General features: G+C 46.9%; 1 protein-coding gene across 16 annotated transcripts in view; it reads left to right on the top strand.

Annotated features, from left to right (window-relative positions):
- LOC310657502 (uncharacterized protein) overlaps positions 1-23,052 on the top strand; it is a 126,245-nt gene that overhangs the window by 6,598 nt on the left and 96,595 nt on the right. For 13 of the 16 annotated variants that reach the window (XR_014501805.1, XM_083398168.1, XM_083398165.1 and 10 more), the window contains exons 5-10: positions 12-53; positions 802-1,061; positions 1,702-3,477; positions 7,270-7,401; positions 7,984-8,118; positions 14,751-14,882. Coding sequence is in view for 15 of the 16 variants with exons in the window: in XM_083398168.1 (XP_083254294.1) it covers positions 12-53; positions 802-1,061; positions 1,702-3,477; positions 7,270-7,401; positions 7,984-8,118; positions 14,751-14,882 (2,477 nt within the window). In the remaining variant the exon portion in view is untranslated. The remainder of the gene's footprint in view (positions 1-11; positions 54-801; positions 1,062-1,701; positions 3,478-7,269; positions 7,402-7,983; positions 8,119-14,750; positions 14,883-23,052) is intronic. The other 3 variants (XM_083398160.1, XM_083398157.1, XM_083398156.1) reach the window with 2 other exon arrangements.

The raw sequence follows: 23,052 nt of genomic DNA, 5'->3' as shown, positions 1-23,052 counted from the left end.
TCTTGAAACAGGTATCCTGAGTGGAATCCAGAAGAATGCTCTTCGTTACAGAGGTAACCTTTCAATCTCAACATGAATACTCAGTAATGAGAATTAGGCTGCAGTAATCTCATTTCCCTGTTGTCCCCGATGGTGTGGGTTTCTGGAGACATTTTGAATGGGAAATTGTGTATGAGGGTATTCTGCACTGGGACATTTTCTGATGCCCAAGAAAGTGATCTGTGATCTAATTCTGGTCCTTCATTGTATTTAGTAGAGAAAACTCAAGAATGTAAAACTGCCAAGTATCTGCAGTTAGCCCCCGTTCACTGCTTCTTAGGAACTATGTAACAAGAAACACTGCTGCAGAAAAAGTAACACCCCCCCCCCCCCGGGACAATATTTTCCACCCCAGGTTACTGGTTGTCCCTGACCTGTACATGTAGCAGCTGCTTAACTCAGACTGCAGGCCCTCATGTCTTCATTCTAAGGCTCCAGGGGCCAGCTGGCTGAGCAGCTGTGGGTTGCGCTGCAGCTAAGCCACTAGCAGGCAGGTAGCCATTCCCAGTGCAGGTGGCAGCCATACTTTTCTGGTATGAAGCTGGGCATTCTGTTGCCAGCATCTGGGTTCCTTTAGTCATTGGATGCTGCAGGCCCATCAGCCGTATTCTGTAGGCTTTTGATGCTTTTAGCTTCAACCCCGAGAGTTCCTATTTCTAGTTGATTTCCATTTGCAAAAATAACATCTTGGCAGATCTGATTTCTGCTTTTACATTTGAAAAAGAGAAGTCATTCAAATCCTGTTTTTTCTGCCTTTTGCAGACATGAAGGTGACAAGAAGGAAAAACATATTCCAATGCCATGCTCTACCAGTTCTAACCCAAACACTTCACAGAACTCAATTCCTGGCCATGCCTCAAGTCAGACTCGGTCACGATCTAGGAGCCCTGGGCCCCACAGCAAACGGTCACGATCTAGGAGCCCCAGGTCCAGGTCTTCAGAGCGACCAAGCACCCCCAGCTCGAGTTCTCAGACCTCTTCTAGCCAGAAGAGAGAACTGAGAAAATCAACTAGATCTCCAGGTAAGGTGGATGTTACAGATGCTTCATTAACTGGCCTTTGGTTTTTTGTAAGCAGGATTATGTGTGTGATGATGGCAGGCGTGTTGCAGTAGCTGTGGCTCAGTGAATACTTTATTCTGTTCTGGGGTTTTTCTCCTGGCTTTGTCATTGTGTCAATATAATGCCTGCCAAGGAGATCAAGCTTGTTCCTATATAGGATTGTGTGAGTGACTCTGCAACCCATTTCAAAATAGGTTGTTGGTTGATCTCAGCCATTTCACTCCTCTGGAGTTTCCCCCACCCACTTGGTATTTTTTACAGTTGCTTAGTACAATGATCTTCTTGCACTCATGCTATGCAGGGTAGAACTTTGTTGCAAATTCAGCAGTGACCAAGGATCAGGGGAGATATTCTGCTGTTTCCCTGCAGTATTGTTGCCAAAGGTAAACCTGAAGTTGTTGCAATAGAGCGTTGATGAACTGCGGGGGGGGGGGGGTGTTATTGGTTCCATTTTGTATCTTTTGGGTTTTTAAATCTTGTATTTTTATGTTGTGAACTGCCCTGAGCTGTATGGATGGAGATGTATACCAATTTAATCAATACTACTGCTAATAATAATCATAGTAATAATGATCCACTTGCTTTTTCTCCCCCTCTTTAGCGTCGTCTGCAGAAGCAGGAAGCTCCAGGGAACCTCCAGCCAAATCTGATGCAGCAGAACAACCACCCAACAGATCAGAGCATCCACTGCAGACTAATCCTGGCCACCAGGAGCCATCCAAAAAGGAGGCCGCAATGGAGGAACAAGCAGACCGGCAACCTCCATCCAAATCTGATGCGGCAGAACAACCACCCAACAAGTCAGACCTTCCACTGCAGACAAATCCCGACCATCAGGAGCTGCCCAAGAAGGAGGCAGCAACACAGGAGCAAGCAGACCAGCAACCTCCAGGCAAATCTGATGTGGCAGAACTCGCCCGCAAGTCAGACCATCCACCACAGACAAATCCCGACCATCAGGAGCTGCCCAAGAAAGAGGCAGCAACGCAGGAACAAGGAGACCAGCAAAAGGAGACCAGGAAGAAGACCAGGACAAGGAAAGGAGGAAAAAGGAGACCAGCCAAATCTAATTTGGCAAAACCTCCAGCCAAATCTGATGTGGCACAACAACCACCCAACAAGTCTGACCAGCCACTGCAGACAAATCCCGACCATCAGGAGTTGCCCAAGATGGAGGCAGCAACGCAGGAACAAGGAGACCGGCAACCTCCGTCCAAATCTGATGTGGCAGAACAACCACCCAAGAAGTCGGAGCATCCACTGCAGACAAATCCCAACCATCAGGAGCTGCCCAAGATGGAGGCAGCAACACAGGAACAAGGAGACCAGCAACCTCCGTCCAAATCTGATGTGGCAGAACAACCACCCAGCAAGACAGACCATCCACTGCAGACAAATCCCGACCATCAGGAGCTGCCCAAGATGGAGGCAGCAACGCAGGAACAAGGAGACCAGCAAAAGGAGACCGGGAAGAAGACCAGGACAAGGAAAGGAGGAAAAAGGAGACCAGCCAAATCTAATGTGGCAAAACCTCCAGCCAAATCTGATGTGGCAGAACAGCCACCCAACAAGTCTGACCGGCCACTGCAGACAAATCCCGACCATCATGAGCTGCCCAAGATGGAGGCAGCAACGCAGGAGCAAGGAGACCGGCAACCTCCATCCAAATCTGATGTGGCAGAACAACCACCCAGCAAGACAGACCATCCACTGCAGACAAACCCTGGCCATCAGGAGCCATCCAAGAAGGAGGCCGCAATGCCGGAACAAGGAGACCAGCAACCTCCATCCAAATCTGATGTGGCAGAAGAACCACCCAGCAAGTCAGAGTATCCGCTGCAGACAAATCCCGACCATCAGGAGCTGCCCAAGATGGAGGCAGCAACGCAGGAACAAGGAGACCAGCAACCTCCGTCCAAATCTGATGTGGCAGAAGAACCACCCAGCAAGACAGACCATCCGCTGCAGACAAACCCTGGCCATCAGGAGCTTCCCAGGAAGGAGGCAGCAACGCAGGAACAAGGAGACCGCCAACGTGAAGATCAGTTGCGCTTGTCGTTGACGCCTCTTGTAGAACAAAGTGTCATGCAGGCCCTGTCGCTGCTGCAGCCTGGAGGCGCAGTGGGTGCTGGACTCACCCAAGGAACAAGCTTGCCCCCTGTTGTGCAGATTGATCCAGCATCCCTTGTCTCCATGATGCAGCTGGTTGCAACCCAGGTGGTGCAAGCTGCCTTAGCCTCCAAGGAGGCCTCAAGTGTGCGGGAAAGCCCAAGTGTGGCTGGCCCAAGCCACCAGTTAAGTATTCCTGCAGGAAGCGAAGAAAAGAAGCAGGAGAGCAGTCAGGAAGTGGTGCCAGGAGTCGTTCCTCCTTGCTCAGGTGAGGAGTTGTCGGGAAGGGGGCTGAGGGTGGGTCTGGCTGTAGAGGGAGGTTGTTCTGTGTTGGAGATATCCGTCAAGACTTGCATTGGTGATATAATGCACAGTCCCTGCTCAGGTTCAGGACTGCCCTGAGATCCAGCCGGCTTCTCTGGTAGTGGTGAACACACCTGTGCTGTTGCTTCTAGGGTGCAGGGATCTTTTCTGCAATCCGTTGGTCCGGGCGACTGGTTCCTTTTGTGGCATACTGAATACACAATGATATGTGATTTTACTGCTTTATGGCTACATTTCTATCCTCCAATGAGAGAACGTGGCATACATGGTTCTCCCCCTCCTCATTTCACCCCACAACAACCCTGAGAGCCAGTGTGGTGTAGTGGTTAAGAGCAGTGGACTCGTAATCTGGTGAACCGGGTTCGATTCCCTGCTCCTCCACATGCAGCTGCTGGGTGACCTTGGGCCAGTCACACTTCTCTGAAGTCTCTCAGCCTCACTCAACTCACAGAGTGTTTGTTGTGGAAGGGAAAGGAGAATGTTGGCCGCTTTGAGACTCCTTCGGGTAGTGATAAGCAGGATATCAAATCCAAACTCTTCTTCTTCAACATCACCCACTGAGTTTAAAGCTGAGTGGGGATTTGAGCTCGGGTCTCCCTGGCCCTAGTCCAGCACTCTCACCACTTCACTACGCTGGCTCTTGGGCCAGTGAGGAAAAATGCTAGTTGAGGCTTCAAGAGCAGTGCCAGGAGAGCTGGTGCATTGCTGTTTAGGTGTTCTCATTGCTATGGATGTATCTCTTGTGCTTCAAATACAGCTTGATGGAGAAGCAAGCGATTCTCAAGGAAACGGAAGTAATGAAGTCAGATCAGGGTTGTGTCAGAGCACATGTTGCTTATATTGTGGTTTGAGGTTTTGCTGAACAGGAAGCTACATGTGTTCCAAGTATGGTAACTGAGTACGGAAAGGCTTGCGAGAATTTCTAATCCTTTAGTGCTCTTTAGCAGATAGTTTGTGGATAGCATCAAATCTAGATATTTTGCTAAGGATCAGGGATGATGGGAGCTGGGAGTCCTGCATTGCAGGGGTTGGACTAGAGAATTCTTGGGGACTTCTGCAATTCTATGATTCCATTCACAGCACCTGGATGGCACCAGGATCTTCTATTCTTGAAATAGTCCAACACTGCTTGGACATGAGGGGAGTCAGAGATTTGCTTGCAGGTCACCAGTCTGGGTGATTGAAGAGCAGGGGTAGGCAACCAAAGGCCCAGGGGCCGGATGCAGCCCAATCGCCTTCTCAATCCAGCCCTCGGATGGTCTGGGAATCAGCGTGTTTTTACATGAGTAGAATGTGTCCTTTTATTTAAAATGCATCTCTGGGTTATTTGTGGGGCATAGGAATTCTGACTCGCCCCGCCCCCCTCAAAATATAGTCCGGCTCACCACATGGTCTGAGGGACGGTGGAATGGCCCACTGCTGGAAAGGTTTGCTGACCCCTGTTGAAGAGGATTGTAAATGCACCAGAGATCAAGAGCCTCATGGCCTACCAACTGAGCTATATAGACTGCACACAAAGGGGTACGTGGTGGCATCACGTTGACTTTGTTTTGTTTAGTTCCAGCCCCTGCCCATAAGGTTTTCTGGACACAGTTGTGTGCAAGGAAGCGCATGCTGGCGTCCGGGAGAGAATCCCACCTTGGGCTGGGTCACAGGCTGCACGTTGTGTGGCTGGGTTAGGAGGACATGCATGATTTGGGAGCGGCTGGTGCCTCCAGATGTTATCCTCCTGCAGCTGGGCAAGAATAACTTGGGCACACAGAAAGGCATAGAGCTCAACTCTTGGCAATGTTGGATCCACTTGAGCTCAGTATTTTCTATACCATTATAGAAAATTCTATACTCAGCTGTTGTTGGACTATAATTCTCAGCTGTTGTTGGACTATAACTCCCATCATCCATAGCTAGCAGGACCAGTGATCAGGGATGGTGGGGTTTGTAGTCCAACAGCAGCTGGGAATTCAAGTTTGAGAAAAAATGGTCTGCACGGACTGGTGGCTTCAGGCAGGGAGTCTCTCCCAGCCCTTTTTGGAGATGCTGGGAACTGAACCCGGGGCCTTTTGGTGCTGGAAGCTGCATCATCCTGAGTCAGACCACTGGTCCATGTAGCGTAATATTGCCTCATTGACTGGCAGAAGCTCTCCAGGGTTTCAGGCATGGAATGCCGCCAGCCCAACGGCCTCAGCCCTGTATACCTGAAGGAGTGGCTTCACCCCTGTTGCTTGGCCTGGACACTGAGGTCCAGCTCCGAGGGCTTTCTGGCAGTCCACTCATTGCTGGAAGTGAAGTTACAGGGAAACAGGGAGAGGGACTTCCCGGTAGTGGTGCCTGCCCTGTGGAACACCTTCCTGTCGCTTGTCAAAGAGAGAGGAATTCTGAAGGCAGCCCTGTATCGGGAAGCTTTTAATGTTTGACACTGTATTTTTGTTGAAGCTGCACTGAGTGGCTGGGGCAACCCAGTCAGATGGGCAGGGTAGAAAAAATAAATTGTTGTTGTTTCGTTGTTTTTATTTTAATTACTCATTTGTTCTTTAATCTTGTGAACTATCCTGATATCACTTGTTAAAAGGCTGTACAGTGGTACCTCGGGTTAAGTACTTAATTCGTTCCGGAGGTCCATTCTTAACCTGAAACTGTTCTTAACCTGAAGCACCACTTTAGCTAATGGGGCCTCCTGCTGCCAACACGATGCCAGACCACGATTTCTGTTCTCATCCTGAAGCAAAGTTCATAACCCAAGGTACTATTTCTGGGTTAGCGGAGTCTGTAACCTGAAGCGTATGTAACCCGAGGTACCACTGTATATAAATCTAATTATAATTATCTGGAGATGCTGCTGGGGATTGAACCTGGGAACTTCTGCACACAAAGCAGGTGATCTTTCACTCTATGGCATGGGACTTCAGGTGTGAGGTTTGTGGGTGAGACTTGGGGAAAACAGTGTCACAGGTCAAACTGAGGCCTGTGCCGGAACAGAATAAGCTTGTTGGCTGGAGATTTCCTACGTCAGCCGTAAAAGGAGCAGGGAAAGGCACAGCAAATCCAGCAGGCTGCTGTGAAGCTCTGTATGCAACTGCTGTAGGGACTTGAATTCAGGTGGCACAGATTTTGGGAGCACAAGGGTTCCTTTCTGAAAGGAAAGGAGCAGATTTCTTGACTATCGGTGACCTAAGATATTTGGGCAGGGAGGGTGGCTGGCTGGCTAAGCTGGCCTCCCCTGATGATGCTCAGTTGCAACTCCCATCATCCTCGCTTCTTAGCCTTGCTGGCCAGGGCTGTTGGGAGTTGAAGTCCAGCAACCTCTGGAGTGCCAGAAATTAGCTACCCAGGTTTAGGGCCAGGGCTGTAATGTAGGAATTTTTGGAACAGCTAGGCACCTGTGTACAAACCCCTGACATAAAACTAAATTGTGAGAGAGGGCACTTGCTCTTCATGCAAAAGGCCTCAGGTTAATGTGTAATTATCCAGTTTGTTTGTGGGTCGGATTAGGATCTGTGTGTGCCCCCTCCTGCAGTTACTTGCATAGTAGAGGGATTGTGATGACATCTTGAGAAGGGAGCAGGAGGCAAGGAAGCCAAGCTCAAAAGCAGCCCACCAAACAGCCTCAGGATTCTTCTTCCAAAGAGGAGGGAGGCCCAGATATGAGGTCCGCTGGAGGCCACGGAGTGGGTAGCGAGCAAGAAACCTTCCAAATCTAGTAGAATGGCTACTAAACCACCTTTGCTTGATATTGCAGCCTGCGTGGAAAGATCGGAGGCTTCAGGTAGTGAAGGGGACTTGTTCAGCTCGAGCTTGTTCACCGTGCCATGGCTTCAGAAGGAAGATGCAAGACCTCCGAAGCAGAATCTTCCAGCGGAGATATCTGCAGGTGAGAATCTGGCACCTACCTTCACAGTGGTGGGGCTGGCTGGCTTGGAACTGGGTTTCACCACGGGGCTCCTGTTGTGGGGTTGAAGGGGTTACGCAAATTTGGTCATTGCCACAGCCAGTTTAGGGGGAGGTACCAAAGGATGGGACAGAGCTGACTGAAGAGCTGACACACACACACACACACAGAGACATTTTAAATCTATATTTACTTATAGGTGCTCTCTATATTTAGAGAAGCAGAACAAATGAATAAAATCAGAGGGAATATGAATAAGATAGAAAAAGATGTATAGAAATTTATTTATTAAATTTGTATGCCACCCTTCCTTCAAAGATCAAGGGCAGCTCACAACATAAGAAATACAAAATGAGAATGCAAAATAGAAAAATGAGTCAACCTGCCAGCAGGATTTTTGGCACCTGGTGGAGCGACATTGGAGAAACGGCCAAATTAAGGAAGAGTCCTGATGAAGTACATGGGCATAATATTGAGGGCTTATAATGAATTTGTGTGTGGAGTATGGTGAGACTTTCCAATCAAGAAGAATGGCTACTAAACCACCTTTGCTTGATATTGCAGCATGCGTGGAAAGATCGGAGGCTTCAGGTAGCAAAGGGGACTTAACTCCCTCGACCTTGTTCACCGTGCCATGGCTTCAGAAGAAGAAAGATGCAAGACCACCGAAGCAGAATCTTCCATGGGAGACATCTGCAGGTGAGAATCTGGCACCTACCTTCACAGTGGTGGGGCTGGCTGGGTTTCACCACAGGGCTCCTGTTGTGGGGTTGAAGGGGTTATGCAAATTTGGCCAATTTAGGGGGAGGTACCAAAGGATGGGTCACGAAGAGTCTGACACGACTAAACAATAACAAAACCAAAGGATGGGACAGAGCTGACTGAAGAGACGTTACTGGTGCAGCCAGGAGATGTGCGAGGAGAACTTTGTGTAGCCGCCCAGACCGACAGTCAATTGGGTGCAGTCAGGTAAGAAGGTGGACGCAGTTATGAAAGGTATCTCATACGGGGAGGCCTCGAGTTGGATATCCTTGATTGCCTGCCACCAATGAGCAAATATGAAAAGGGGTGTTTGTGAATGTGTTTGTCCACTCTTGATTTATTTGTTCTTTTTATTAAACGTATTCGTCACTTTCTTACCAAAATAACTAAAAGCAGATTGCAATACTTTTAAGCAAGCAAGCGTGCGCGCGGACACACACACAGATTTTTAATCTATATTTACTAATAGGTGCTCTCTATATTTAGAGAAGCAGAACAAATGAATAAAATCAAAGGGAATATGAATGAGAAGATAGAAAAAGATGTATAGAAATTTATTTATTAAATTTGTATGCCACCCTTCCTTCAAAGATCAAGGGCAGCTCACAACATAAAAAATACAAAATGAGAATGCAAAATAGAAAAATGAGTCAACCTGGCCATTAGGATTTTTGGCACCTGGTGGAGCGACATTGGAGAAACGGCCCAATAAAGGAAGAGTCCTGATGAAGTACATGGGCGTAATATTGAGGGCTTATAATGAATTTGTGTGTGGAGTATGGTGAGCCATTTAGGATGCAGGTAGGCTTTGGTGGTAGTTTTGATACAGGATAGCACAGTGTTCGAAGCTCCCATTGTTCTAGGCGCATTTTGCGACAGGGAATTTCATTAGCGCGATCAGTTTCTCAGCTCTGGGTTCAATACTTCGCCTAAGATTTCAGATTAAAACTGCAGAGTGGAAGGAAAGGAGGACCTTTTTCTGCCTCCCCACATGAAGACTGGAGAAGAGACCCTCTTAACATTAGGGAGGTTAGCAGGAGGACTAGGTCTAAGGTGCCATTGAGCTACTAGCTTCCATATCTCAGTTTCTAACAGGAGATAGGCAGGAGACCGAGCTCTGTTACAATGTGTGTTAGGGTCCAAGTGAGTCACTATCATTGGTAGGTCCATCAGTGAGCCTTGGGTGAATAAGCAACAAAACGTCTACACGGCTCCTCAAAGTACGAGGCAGCTGCCTGCTCTTTTGGTTCTGGTCCTTAACACAACGCAACTGATTGACCAAGTTGAAATACTGGGAAGCTTGGGAGGATGTGATCATGTCTGTCACGGCTAAAATGGCCGCTGTTTCTTTAATGTGAATAAAACTGGGTCAGCATGACTCAGCAGCTTGCAGCAAGCTGTATATATAAATGAGAAATGTTAGTTTGTTGCTGAGGCTGGTGTTTGGGTTGGTTGGTTAGTGCTGGTGTGTATAGTTATTCAGTCGTGTTTTGCACAAAGACTTTTAAGAATAAAACTCTGCAAGGATATTCTCGTGGACTCTTATGCAGACAAGGGTCCGAGGACCAGGCTGAAGAGACAAAGGGAGGTCAGAACTCTTTCCTTCTTTTTTTTTTTTTTTTTGCTTTTTACAAACACTGACTATGTTCTCCTGGGTTTCGTGATCTAGAAGGAAGGGAAAGCAGAGTATAGTCAGATTTTAAGAAGACCAATTTCAAAAAGCTTAGGGAGTTACTGAGATCCCAGGGTCAGAAATACTTAAAGAGAAGGGAGTCCAAGATGGATGGGAATTTCTGAAAGGTGAAATATTGAAGGTATAAAGGCAGACAATTCCAACAAGAAAGAAATGTAGGAGGCAAGAAACTTGTGTGGCTGCATAAGCAGCTTACAGGTGAGGTGAGATTTAAGAAGGGCATGTATACGAAATGGAAGGAAGGACAAATCATGAGGGATTAGGGTACACAGTAGCCAACAGGAAGGTAAACGGCGTTTCCGGGCACTCTAGATTCTGTCACACCAGAAGCGGTTTAGTCCTGCTGGCCACATGACCTGGAAAACTGTCTGTGGACAAATGCCGGCTCCCTCGGCCTGAAAGCGATATGAGCGCCATAACCCCATAGTCGCCTTTGAGTGGACTTCACTGTCCAGGGGTTCTTTACCTTTTTTTACTTTACCTTTAGGTGGGTTGGTAGCTGGTTGACGGACTGAACCCAAAGAGTGCCCGTTAATGGTTCCTCATCATCCTGGAAATGTGACAAGTGGGGTGCCACACGGTTCTGTCCTGGGTCGTTGTTCAACATCTTTATATATGACTTGGATGATGGCATTATGGGGATACTCATCAAATTGGCAGGTGACACAAAACTTTCACGGGGGGGAGCCACTTCCGGTTCGTTGCCCGCTGATGGCAGACAGGAGCTCTTTCGGTTGAAAAAGCCCCAGCACAGTGAAGCAAAGGGGTGACAGCTAGAGTGAAGCGGTACCCCGGGAAACTTCAGATAGAGCGTTCTGAGGGCATGGTGTTCCGGAGGGTGCCTTCTGTGACTCCCGTACTCCCCGGTATGCTCTGGGAAAGAGCCCCGAGGGTGAGTAGGGTTGGAGACACGGCACAATGGAAACGACTCGTTTCCTTCACAGCATGACGCTCCGAGTCTGGCGATCGTGAGCGGCCGATTTCTCCGAAAAAAGGCTAATATTTGAACCGTGAGTAAAAGGAAAAAAGAAAGCATAAATTTGGCAACAATTTGGACAGAAAGGGATTTAAATACGCAGGTCTATCCATCTTTGCTGACCTAAAAGTGAAAGCGGTGATTGTTGACCGAAGCCGCAAAGAGGAAAGACGGTCAGAAAATTTGCAAGTAAATGTCAAAATCCCCCCCTTCTGGCAGGGGGGAGAATTTGTACTTCAAAAGAACCCTGCTAGACTGAGTTTCAAGCTAAAGAGACTCTTTCTTTCTGCAGCGGACTCCCCGGTGGGGAAAGGCTAGACTCCATTGTGACGTCATAAAGGGAGAGGAAACTTTCAACTTTCGCTTCCTCTTTGTATGATACAAAGTATCTTGTTGCTGTCTGGACTGGTTTCTGTGTTAAAAAAAGTATCTTTTACCTCCAGAATTCTTTTTTAAAATTCTGAGGGTTGTGAGGAGTATTAAATAGCCTGTCTTTATAATAAAAAGGAAAAGAGGATCTGCTGGCTGTCTGCAACTGACCATTGTGGGAATCTGTTTTTCTCCTTTTCCGCTCTGACTGTGTGACTGACCTTGAGATTCCTGAGCAACTATGAGTTGGGAGAAAGGAGGTAAGGGCACAGTAAGACAAGGCTCCAGATGTGCAGCTTTTGAGGATTATGTCATGCAATTGTTGACTGAAATAAAAGAGGACATAAAAGGTAATTCTCAGGGCATTGAAAAATTGGGCAAGGACTTTGAGGAACTGAGAGCGGAACGGAAAGCGGTGAAAATGAGTTACAAGTCGCGAGACGAGACTGACTCAGCTAGAGACAATTAGAGTGACTACAATATGAAAATTCAAATTTGATCACATTTCTTCAGATGAGAGAGCTGGAATCTCAGCTACGATTGAGAGGGGTACCTCAACTGCAACAGGATCGGCTCAGGGAGTGGATGATAGATCAATTTGTAGTGTGGTGGGACTTGAAAAAAGATGAAGTTAACTCTTGGATAGAAAAGGCCTACAGATTTGGTTCTAAAAAAGATTCAAAAATTATCTACGATTGAATTGTGGTCTTCAAGCCTAAAGAACAAAGAGATATTATTTTGGGGCCTGCATTACAAAAAAGGTTTAAAAATTCAGGATAAAGCAATTGTCCTTTTTAAGGAGTTTCCTAAACATTTTTTGAACTTGAGATCCAATTATACAGATTTGGCAACCACCTGAGAAGGAAAAATATATATTTATAGGTGGGTATTCCCGGAGGGCCTTTTCTTCAAATTTGAGGGAAGGAAACAAAGAATTAAGATGGTTGGAGAGAAGGATAGGTTTCTGCAAAAGCACTCAGTTGAACTTGGGTTAGAAAGCCCACAGCTGGCAGGGGCAGGGGCAGCAGCACTCTAACTGATTAAGGTGGCTTTGAGAATTTACTCTTGGAATGTCAATGGTTTAAACTCTCGACAAAAAAGGAGTCAGATTTATCATGTTTTGTCAAAGCAGAATTTGGATGTAATTTGTTTACGTGAAACACACATCAAAAGACAACATAGAAAAATTCTTTTGAATAAGAAACTTGGTCCAGAATTCATTTCCTCAGATAAAGTTAAAAAAAAGAGGAGTGGTGTTTTATTTTAAAGAAAAATGGAATCCAACATTGATTTTAAAACATGAGGAGGGAAGATACATAGCAATAGAAATTGCAGCACAAGGCAAAAAACATCTATTGGGAATCTATGCACCTCATGATGGCAGAGCGGAATTTTTTAAGAATGTGGAAACAAAGCTTCTGGACTACTTGGATTATATATTAATTCTAATGAGAGATCTGAATGGAGTTGCATCAACTCTAATGGGCAGGACTCAGAGACAACAAATACTGAATGCTGGCAGACTACCGAAGACATTTTTTGACATAACAGATAAATTTGATTTGTCAGACATACGAAGAATTAGAAATCCAAATTAAAAGACTTCACATTCTATTCAGACGCAAATCGATCATTTTTGAGAATCAACTATTTATAGATATCCAGAGACTTGGTTCCCAGAGTAACAAAAATGGAAATTTGCCCCAAAACCTGTTCAGATCACTATGCAGTATTTATGGAAGTGAAAATGTTTTTACAGGGATCTTTCAGATGGAGGATGAATGATGATTTGTTGAGGAATGGGCAAATAATCAATAAGGCCCAAAAGACTCTAAAAGACTATTTTGAGGTGACTATGACTTTTGGAATGGAAAAAAGAGTAATTTGAGACGCAAGTAAAGCAGTAACGAGAGGATTGCTCATTCAACAAAATTCAATTAAGAGAAAGATACAAAATGAAAAGAAAGATAAAATTTTGGACCAATTAAAAGAAAGAGAAGAACCTTAGAAGTAATCCAACGAATTTGCAGATACAAAAGAAAATTAAAGCCTTACAGATCCAGTATTCACAGATTATAAACCAAGAAATAGAATGGAAATTAAGACTGATGAGACAAAGGAATTTTGAATCTGCATATAAATGTGGGAAACTCTTAGCTTGGCAGTTAAAAAAAAGACAGAAACAAAGTACTATTACAAATGCTGTATCAGAAACAAAGTCTGTGGAGACCCCTGTGGAGATAAGAAGATGTTTCCAGAAGTATTACAAACAAAAGTATAAAAATGGTAAAGAAGACAAGGTCAGAATTGAGCAGTTTATTAAAACTAATGGCTTGCAGAAGATTCCTGACGGTAAAAGGATCCTACTAAATGGTTTAATTACACGGCAGGAGGTCAAAAATGCAATAAATTCAATGCAGCTTGGCAAAGTCTCAGGATCAGATGGATTGTCAGCAAAATACTATAAGACTAGGAAAGATTGGCTTATTAAGTCATTGGTAGAAGTTTGCAATAAGGTAATAGGAGGGGACAAAGCACCCGAAACCTGGAAGGAAGCTTATATAACCCTGATTCCAAAACAAGATCAAGATAGATCTAATGTCAAAAACTATAGGCAAAAACTATATGAAAGATAATATTAGGAATATAGTTAATATTTTGGAAAAGTTAGAAACAAGAAAAATTGTAAAGCAATGTTAATGTTTATTGATGCGGAGAAGGCCTTTGACAACGTGTCCTGGAGTTTTATGATACAAAATTTAGAAAGTATTGGGGTTGGACAGGAGTTTTTAAATGGTATTAATGTGGTTTATAATGAACAAAAAGGCACAGTGAATCCAGCAGGCTGCTATGGAGATGTGTATGCAACTGCTAAAGGGACTTGAATTCAGGTGGCACAGATTTTGGGAGCACAAGGGTTCTGTTCTGAAAGGAAAGGAGCAGATTTCTTGACTATCGGTGACCTAAGATATTTGGGCAGGGAGGGTGGCTGGCTGGCTAAGCTGGCCTCCCCTGATGATGCTCAGTTGCAACTCCCATCATCCTCGCTTCTTAGCCTTGCTGGCCAGGGCTGTTGGGAGTTGAAGTCCAGCAACCTCTGGAGTGCCAGAAATTAGCTACCCAGGTTTAGGGCCAGGGCTGTAATGTAGGAATTTTTGGAACAGCTAGGCACCTGCGTACAAACCCCTGACATAAAACTAAAATGTGAGAGAGGGCACTTGCTCTTCATGCAAAAGGCCTCAGGTTAATGTGTAATTATCCAGTTTGTTTGTGGGTCGGATTAGGATCTGTGTGCGCCCCCTCCTGCAGTTACTTGCATAGTAGAGGGATTGTGATGACATCTTGAGAAGGGAGCAGGAGGCAAGGAAGCCAAGCTCAAAAGCAGCCCACCAAACAGCCTCAGGATTCTTCTTCCAAAGAGGAGGGAGGCCCAGATATGAGGTCCGCTGGAGGCCACGGAGTGGGTAGCGAGCAAGAAACCTTCCAAATCTAGTAGAATGGCTACTAAACCACCTTTGCTTGATATTGCAGCCTGCGTGGAAAGATCGGAGGCTTCAGGTAGTGAAGGGGACTTGTTCAGCTCGAGCTTGTTCACCGTGCCATGGCTTCAGAAGGAAGATGCAAGACCTCCGAAGCAGAATCTTCCAGCGGAGATATCTGCAGGTGAGAATCTGGCACCTACCTTCACAGTGGTGGGCCTGGCTGGCTTGGAGCTGGTTTTCACCACGGGGCTCCTGTTGTGGGGTTGAAGGGGTTTGCAAATTTGGCCATTGCCACAGCCAGTTTAGGGGGAGGTACCAAAGGATGGGACAGAGCTGACTGAAGAGACGTTACTGGTGCAGCCAGGAGATGTGCGAGGAGAACTTTGTGCAGCCGCCCAGACCGACAGTCAGTTGGGTGCAGTCAGGTAAGAAGGTGGACGCAGTTATGAAAGGTATCTCATACGGGGAGGCCACGAGTTGGATATCCTTGATTGCCTGCCACCAATGAGCAAATATGAAAAGGCGAGGTTGTGGATGTGTTTGTCCTCTCTTGATTTATTTGTTCTTTTTATTAAACGTATTCGTCACTTTCTTAACAAAATAACTAAAAGCAGATTGCAATACTTTTAAGCAAGCAAGCAAGCAAAGGGTCCAAGTGAGTCACTATCTTTTGGTTCTGCTCGTTAACACGACACAACTGATTGACCAAGTTGAAATACTGGGAAGCTTGGGAGGATGTGATCATGTCCTCCCGGGTTTCATGATCTAGAAGGAAGGGAAAGCAGAGTATAGTCAGACTTTAAGAAGACCAATTTCATAAAGCTTAGGGAGTTACTGAGTGAGATCCCAGGGTCAGAAATACTTAAAGAGAAGGGAGTCCAAGATGGATGGGATTTTCTGAAAGGTGAAATATTGAAGGTACAAAGGCAGACAATTCCAACAAGAAAGAAATGCAGGAGGCATCCAACGAAACTTGTGTGGCTGCATAAGCAGCTTACAGTGGTGCCTCGCAAGACGAAATTAATTCATTTTGCGAGTTTTTTCGTCTTGTGAATGTTTTCGTCTTGCGAAGCACCACTGTGCATTCCCGGTTTCCCATAGGAATGCATTGGCGGTTTTTAAAAAAAGGCGCAAGACGTTTTCATCTAACGAAGCAAGCCCTTAGGGAAATCCGTCTTGCGAAGCAACTCAGAAAACGAAAAACTCTTTCGTCTTGCGAGTTTTTCGTCTTGCGAGGCATTCGTCTTGCGAGGTACCACTGTACAGGTGAGCTGAGATTTAAGAAGGGCATGTATATGAAATGGAAGAAAGGAGAAATCACGAAGGATTAGGGTACACAGTAGACAACAGTTGCAGGGAGAAGGTAAGGCTTTTGACCAAGTCCCCTGTGATAGACTTGCAGAGAAACTGGTAAAATTTGGGTTGGACGAGCAGTTTGAAAGCATGCCAGTGCAAGTAGATAAATGGGTACTGATGTGGCAGGAACGTAAATGGCGTTTCCGTGCACCCTAGATTCTGTCACGCCAGAAGCGGTTTAATCCTGCTGGCCAGATGACCTGGAAAACTGTCTGTGGATAAACGGCGGCTCCCTCAGCCTGAGCGCGAGATGAGCGTCGTAACCCCATAGTCGCCTTTGAGTGGACTTAACTTTCCAGGGGTTCTTTACCTTTTTTTACTTTACCTTTAGGTGGGTTGGTAGCTGGTTGACGGACTAAACCCAAAGAGTGCCCGTTAATGGTTCCTTATCATCTTGGAAAAAGTGACAAGTGGGGTGCCAAAGGGTTCTGTCCTGGGTCGTTGTTGTTCAACGTCTTTATGTATTACTTGAATGATGGAATTATGGGGATGCTCATCGAATTGGCAGATGGCACCAACCCTGGAGGGGGAGCTAATGCTGCAGAAGGCACAATTGGGATTCAAGGTGACCTTAACAGATTGGAGAACTGGGTCCAAACTAACAAAATGAGTTTTGATACGGGCAATTGTTAGGTTCTGCACTTAGGCAGGAATAACCAACTTTACAAATATAAGACAGGAAATACTTGGTTTGCCAGTAAGACATGTGAAAAGGATCTAGGATTCTTGGTGGTCCACAAGCTTAGCATAATTCAACAGTGTGCTGCAGCAGCAAAACTATCTAATGCTATTCTAGGCTGCATCAAGAGAAGTTTAGTGTCCAGATACAGGGAATTAATAGTCATCTATTCTGCTTTGTTCAGACCATACCTGGAATACTGTGTTCTGTTCTGGGCACTCCAGTTTAAGAAACATGATTGATAATCTGGAAAGTGTTCAGAGAAGGGTGACCAAGATGATCAAAGTCTAGAAGCCTTATGAGGAATGGTTGAAGAAACTGGGTATTTTTAGCTTGGAAAATCGGAGGCTGAGAGGAGATACGATACCCTTCTCTACATACCTAAAGGGCTGCCACATGGAAGATGTAGCCAGCTTATTTCCCCCCTCTCTGCAGGGTAGGGCCTGAATGAGTGGCTTCAAGTTAGAAGAAAGATTCTGACTCAACATCAGGAAGAACTTCCTGACAGGGCGAGCTGTTCAACAGTGGAACGGTCTCTTTTGGGAGGTTGTAGACTCTCCTTCCTTGGAGGTTTTTAATCAGAGGTTGGATGGCCATCTGTCATGGATGCTTAGCTGAAATTCCTGCATTGCAGGGTTGGGCTAGTTGGCTCTTGGGGTCCCTTCGAACTCTACTATTATATGATTCCATCAGTTTTCAATGTTCAGATTAGGGTGGGGGTGGTAACATATATGACCTATAGCTGTTGAGCAACTTGGGGAGTAGAACTTGCATATTTGGTGACAGGACTACTAGTTGGAACGTTAATAATAATAATATAATAATAATTTTTTATTTATACCCCGCCCTCCCCAGCCAAGGCCGGGCTCAGGGCGGCTTACAAGCAATAATAAAAACAAGTTGAATCATTACAACGTAAAAACAAAATTAAAATACAACATTAAAATATTGAAACATTAAAATATTAAAATGTAGCCTCATCGGAGGAAGAGAAGGAAAATAAAAAAGAAAGAGAGGGAGGGAGGGAATCAAATTGGCTCCAAGCCAAAGGCCAGGCAGAACAACTGTGTCTTACAGGCCCTGCGGAAAGAAATCAGATCATGCAGGGCCCTGGTCTCATGAGGCAGAGCGTTCCACCAGGCCGGAGCCAGAGTTGAAAAGGCCCTGGCTCTGGTTGAGGCTAATCTAACTTCCTTAGATTAGGGTGTTGCTATTTATGGACCTTGAGGCTCTCCGTGGGGCATACCAGGAGAGGCGGTCCCGTGGGTACGAGAGTCCTAGGCCGTGAAGGGCTTTAAAGGTCAAAAGCAGCACCTTAAATCTGACCCTGTACTCCACCGGGAGCCAGTGCAGCTTGAAAAGCACTGGGTGAATATGCTCACATGGCAGAGACCCCGTGAGGAGCCTCACTGCAGCATTCTGTACCCGCTGGAGTTTCTGGGACAGCTTCAAGGGTAGCCCTGCGTAGAGCGAATTACAGTAGTCAAGCCTGGAGATGACCGTTGCATGGATCACTGTGGTCAGGTCGGGGTGGGAAAGGTAAGGGACTAACGGCTTGATGCGGCGAAGGTGAAAAATGTCGCCTTGGCTGTTGCTGTAACCTTGCGCCTTCTTGGAAAGGGAGGTGTCAAGGATTACACTCAAACTCTTAACGGAAGGCAATGGCACTAATTGGGCCCCCGCAAGAGAAGGGAGTTGGTCCCTCATCCCCATGCCATCCCGACCTAGCGGTAGGACCTCCGTCTTCAAAGGATTTAGTTTCAATCGGCTCCCACGAAACCATCCAGCCACAGCTTCCAAGGATCTGGTCAGTGTGTGTTCGGGGCCGAGTCGGTGTGGCCATCCATCAACAGATAGAGCTGAGTGTCATCAGCATATTTGTGACAGCCCAGCCCAAAGCTCTGGATAATCTGGGCAAGGGGGCGCATAAAGATGTTAAAAAGCATCGGGGAGAGGTTTGCACCCTGCGGCACTCCACACACCAAGCAGTGGTGCGACGACATTTCCCTCCCTAGTGCCACCCTCTGTCCCCGACCAGAGATAAAAGAGCACAGCCAGTTACAAGCTATGCCCTGTATCCCCACGTCTGCGAGGCAGTGGTCCAGAAGATCATGATTGACCATGTCAAAGGCTGCTGACAAATCTAAAAGGATCAGCAGTCCTGACCTGCCTCGATCCAGTTGTCTACCGAGATCATCTGTTAGGGCAACCAGAGCCGTTTCGGTCCCAAAACCAGGACGGAAATCGGACTGAAATGGATCTAAAGCCGATGTTTCCTCCAGAAACCTACCAAGCTGTTCAGCAACCGCTCTCTCAATTACCTTACCTAGATATGGAAGATTTGAAACTGGGCAGTAATTAGATAGGTCTAAGGGATCTAGTGAAGTTTTCTTTAAGAGTGGACACACCACTGCTTCCTTCAGTTCCCCTGGGAATGTCCCCGTGTCAAGGGACAAATTGATAATTTCAACCAGGGGGGTCCGCGCGACATCTGGACACTCCCTAATCAGCCAAGATGGGCACGGATCAAGGAGGCAGGTGGTGGGCCTACCAACTTGGAGGAATCTATCCACATCAGCAGGGAGTATCCGATCAAAATGGTCCAACACTGAACCTGAAGTCAGTCGAGGGGCCTCCAGTTCAGTCACTGTATCTAAATTGGCAGGGAGGTCACGGCGGAGCAACAGGACTTTCTCCGCAAAAAAAGCTTGTGAATTTCTCACAGCTGTGGGTCGAATTTGTCCTTAAATTTGGTTGTCCTCCTGAGGACGTTATTGACCTAATTATTCTAAAACATTGTGCCGGGCGAGAGCTAGCGGATGCAATGGAAGCTGCAAAGTAACATTTCTTAGCAGCTTTCATAGGCTTTCATAAACGTCCTATAAGATGTTCTTGAGGCTCCGTCACGAGTCCGTCGCCATACTCGCTCTAGCCGTCAAGATCCCGCTTCATTTTCCGGAGCTCCTCAGTAAACCAAGGGGCCTGGTTTCGACGGGGTCGCAGAGGTCGCTTAGGCGCGATCTCATCAATGGCTGCCAAGAGCCAGTTGTTCCAGTCCTCTACAAGGTCATCTAATGAGTTGTCAGGAGGAGCAGGGTCCCGCAAGGCTTGTCGGAATCTATCAGGATCCATCAGTTTTCGCGGGTGAGCCCAAATAGGCTTGCCACCCGAGCAGGGGAGGAGTGGGAAGTCAATCTTGGCTTTCAGAGCGTAGTGATCAGACCATGGCACTTCCACAGGGGGCAGCATGATCACATCTATGCCAGCCCCAAAGATCAGATCCAGTGTGTGGCCTGCTTGATGAGTGGGGCCCAAAACAAACTGGGAGAGCCCTAGTGTTAAAAAGCGGTAAGAGTTAAGAGGTAAGGTGTCTCCTTGTATTTACTGGTTTAGGCCAAAATGCTTGCAAATGTTTCATCTGACTTAGGCTTAGGAAAATGGCGGGATGGGAGAAGGAATGCCCCTCCTAGCCATCATGGGGAAGCACTCTGTGTCTCCAAATGAGGCTGCATTATTCAGTGCGTAATCTATGGGAATCATTTCCGCAAGTGGCATTGTTTCTCTTATTATTTTCTAGTAATAGGTTTGTTTTGTGGTTTTTATAAGGAAATCTGTTTTTAAGGGGATAGGTTCAGGGAGTGAGTCCTAGCCAATGGGATGGCTTGGGCAGGTTCTACGGGGGGAGGGGGGATTTATTGGGACACCCGATTTCCGTGATCATGGGCAGGAGGAGGAGTTACGCTAAAACCAGACCATGTCATTACCGAGGGGGCAGGTTTACTCGTTGTTTGGAGACTATCCCTGCCTCCGGGTCTGGTCCTGACAAGAAGGTTACAGGTATCAACAAGGGTGTCCCACATGACCTTCAGGTGCTGCTGCTGTGTAATGCCAGGTCAGTGATCCTGAAGACCACTGCCGTCCATGACTTGATCATGGATGGAGAACTTGAACTGGAATGTGTAACAGAGACTTGGTTGGACGAGGCATATGAACCTGTTCTTGCTGGTGCTTGTCTGCCAGGCTTCCCTTATGCACAGCAACCCAGGTCCTGTGGGTGGGCAGGGGGGGTTGCAGTGATTTTTAGGAAGTCCTTTGTTTTCATTGGGCATCCTTATTAGGAAGACCCACTTCTCTAAAGTTGGGCAATAGGGGCAGCACAGGCAGTACAGGATTGCTATTGGTGTACCAACCTCCCCGCTGCACCAAGGATTCCCTGCTCACACTGCTTCAGGTCACGTCGGATGTTTTCCTGGAGCCACCCATCTTGGTCCTGGGTGAGTTTAACATCCATGTCAACATGACCTTGCACGGTGCTGCTTGCGAGTTTGTGGAAAGCATGGCCTTCATGGGGCTGTACCTGAATAAGTCCAACTCATAGTGGCGGACATGCCTTGGACCTGGTGTTCACCTCTATGGATGTGGGTGATTTGACACTAAAAGTGAAACAAAAGAAGTGCTATGTCGGATCACTTCCTGTTGCAACTAGACTTCTCCACTACCATCCCCTGCATAGGGAAGTGGGACTGATTAGAATGGTCCGTCACAGCCACTTAATGGATCTAGATAGTTTCCAGAGAGTGGTAGGGGATGTTTTATCCTATGTTGATGGCCTTTCAGCTGATTTACTGGTGGCTTGTTGGAATGCTGTGTTAACTAGGGTTGTTGACTTGTCTGGTCCCGAAGTGCCCACTCCAATTGCATGGAGCCTGGATGACCCCATGGTTCTCCCCTGGGCTGAGGGCAATCAAATGATGGCTAGAGTGCCGGTGGCAGAAAAGCCACTCTGAATCAGACTGAACACGGGTTACAGCTCAACGTTGAGCCTACCAAGTTTTGATAACGATGGCAAAGAGGACCTTCTTCACCGCCTCTATTGCATCTGCAGAAAATAGTTCCAGGAGACTCTTCCAGGTGGTCTGGAGTTTTACAGATCCACCTTCACCAGCTTGAGTCCAGCACGGACTGCAAGGTCTTCTATGATGACTTCACAAAGCTTTTTGCAGGTAAAAATCAGATTCGGAGGGAGGTAGACCCCACAATGGGGCAGGGTTGGGGTGGGAGAGTGCCAGAGCTCTGCCTAGTCATGTTGCATGGGAACAATTTCAGTCTGTTACATCTGAGGATGTGGAGAGGTGAACAAGTGAACAAGTGGACAAGTGAAACTGACCACCTGTCTCCTTGATCCTTGCCCATCCTGGCTTATAAAGAGAGCTGGGAAGGGCTGGGCGATGAGCTGTGCAGGGTGGTGAATGCTTCCCTCCGCGTTGGAATCTTCCCATACCCACTTAAAGAAGCAGTTATTAAACCTCTTCTTAAAAAGCTATCTTTGAGCCCAGCCATCATGGCCAACTATCACCCAGTCTCAAATCTTCCATTCTTGGGCAAGGTGATTGAGCAGGTGGTTGCTGAACAACTTCCAGGCACGCCTGGAAGATGCGGACCATTTGGATCCCTTCTAGTTGGGATTCAGGCCTCATCATAGGACTGAAATTGCCTTGGTCGCACTGGTTGATGATCTCCGGCAGCCTAGGAACAAAGGTGAGAGCTGTTTCCTAGTTCAGCTGGATCTTTCAGCAGCCTTTGACACCATCGACCATGACATCCTTCTGGACCGTCTAGAGGGGCTGGGGGCACTGTTATACAGTGGTTCCTCTCCTTCCTCCTGGGCCATGTCCAGAAAGTGATGTTGAGGGATGAAAGTTCGGATCCCTGGGTGCTCACTTGGGTGCCTCAGGGTTCTGTCCTCTCCCCGATGCTTTTCAATATCTATTTGAAGCTGCTGGGAGAGATCATCAGGGGGTTTGGGCTGGGTGTTCATCAGTATGCCAATGATACCCAGCTCTACCTCTCCTTCAAATCAGAACCAGTGAAACCAGTGAAAGTCCTGTGTTGAGAGGGTTGGAGGATGAATAGTGGCTAATGCTGAATCCTGACAAGACAGAAGTATTGTTTTGGGGGGACAGGGTGGGCAGTTGTGGGGGACTCCCTGGTCCTGAATGGGATAACTCTGCCCCTCAGATATGAGGTGCGCAGCCTGGGTATAATTTTGGACTCACAGCTGTCCATGGAGGTGCAGATCAATTCTGTGTCCAGGGTGGCTGTCTACTAGCTCCATGTGAGATCCTCTCTGCCTGTGCCCTGTCTCACAAGAGTGGTGCATGCTCTGGTTATCTCCCGCTTGGACTACTGCAATGCGCTCTACATGGGGCTACCTTTGAGGGTGACTCAGAAACTACAACTAATCCAGAATGCAGCAGCTAGACTGGTGACTGGGAGCAGCCGCCAAGACCATATAACACTGGTCCTGAAAGACGCA

This window comes from Podarcis tiliguerta (genome assembly GCF_965153285.1).
Source record: "Podarcis tiliguerta genome assembly, chromosome: 9".
NCBI classification, from domain to species: domain Eukaryota; kingdom Metazoa; phylum Chordata; class Lepidosauria; order Squamata; family Lacertidae; genus Podarcis; species Podarcis tiliguerta.
This window is presented reverse-complemented; position numbering and strand designations above follow the sequence as displayed.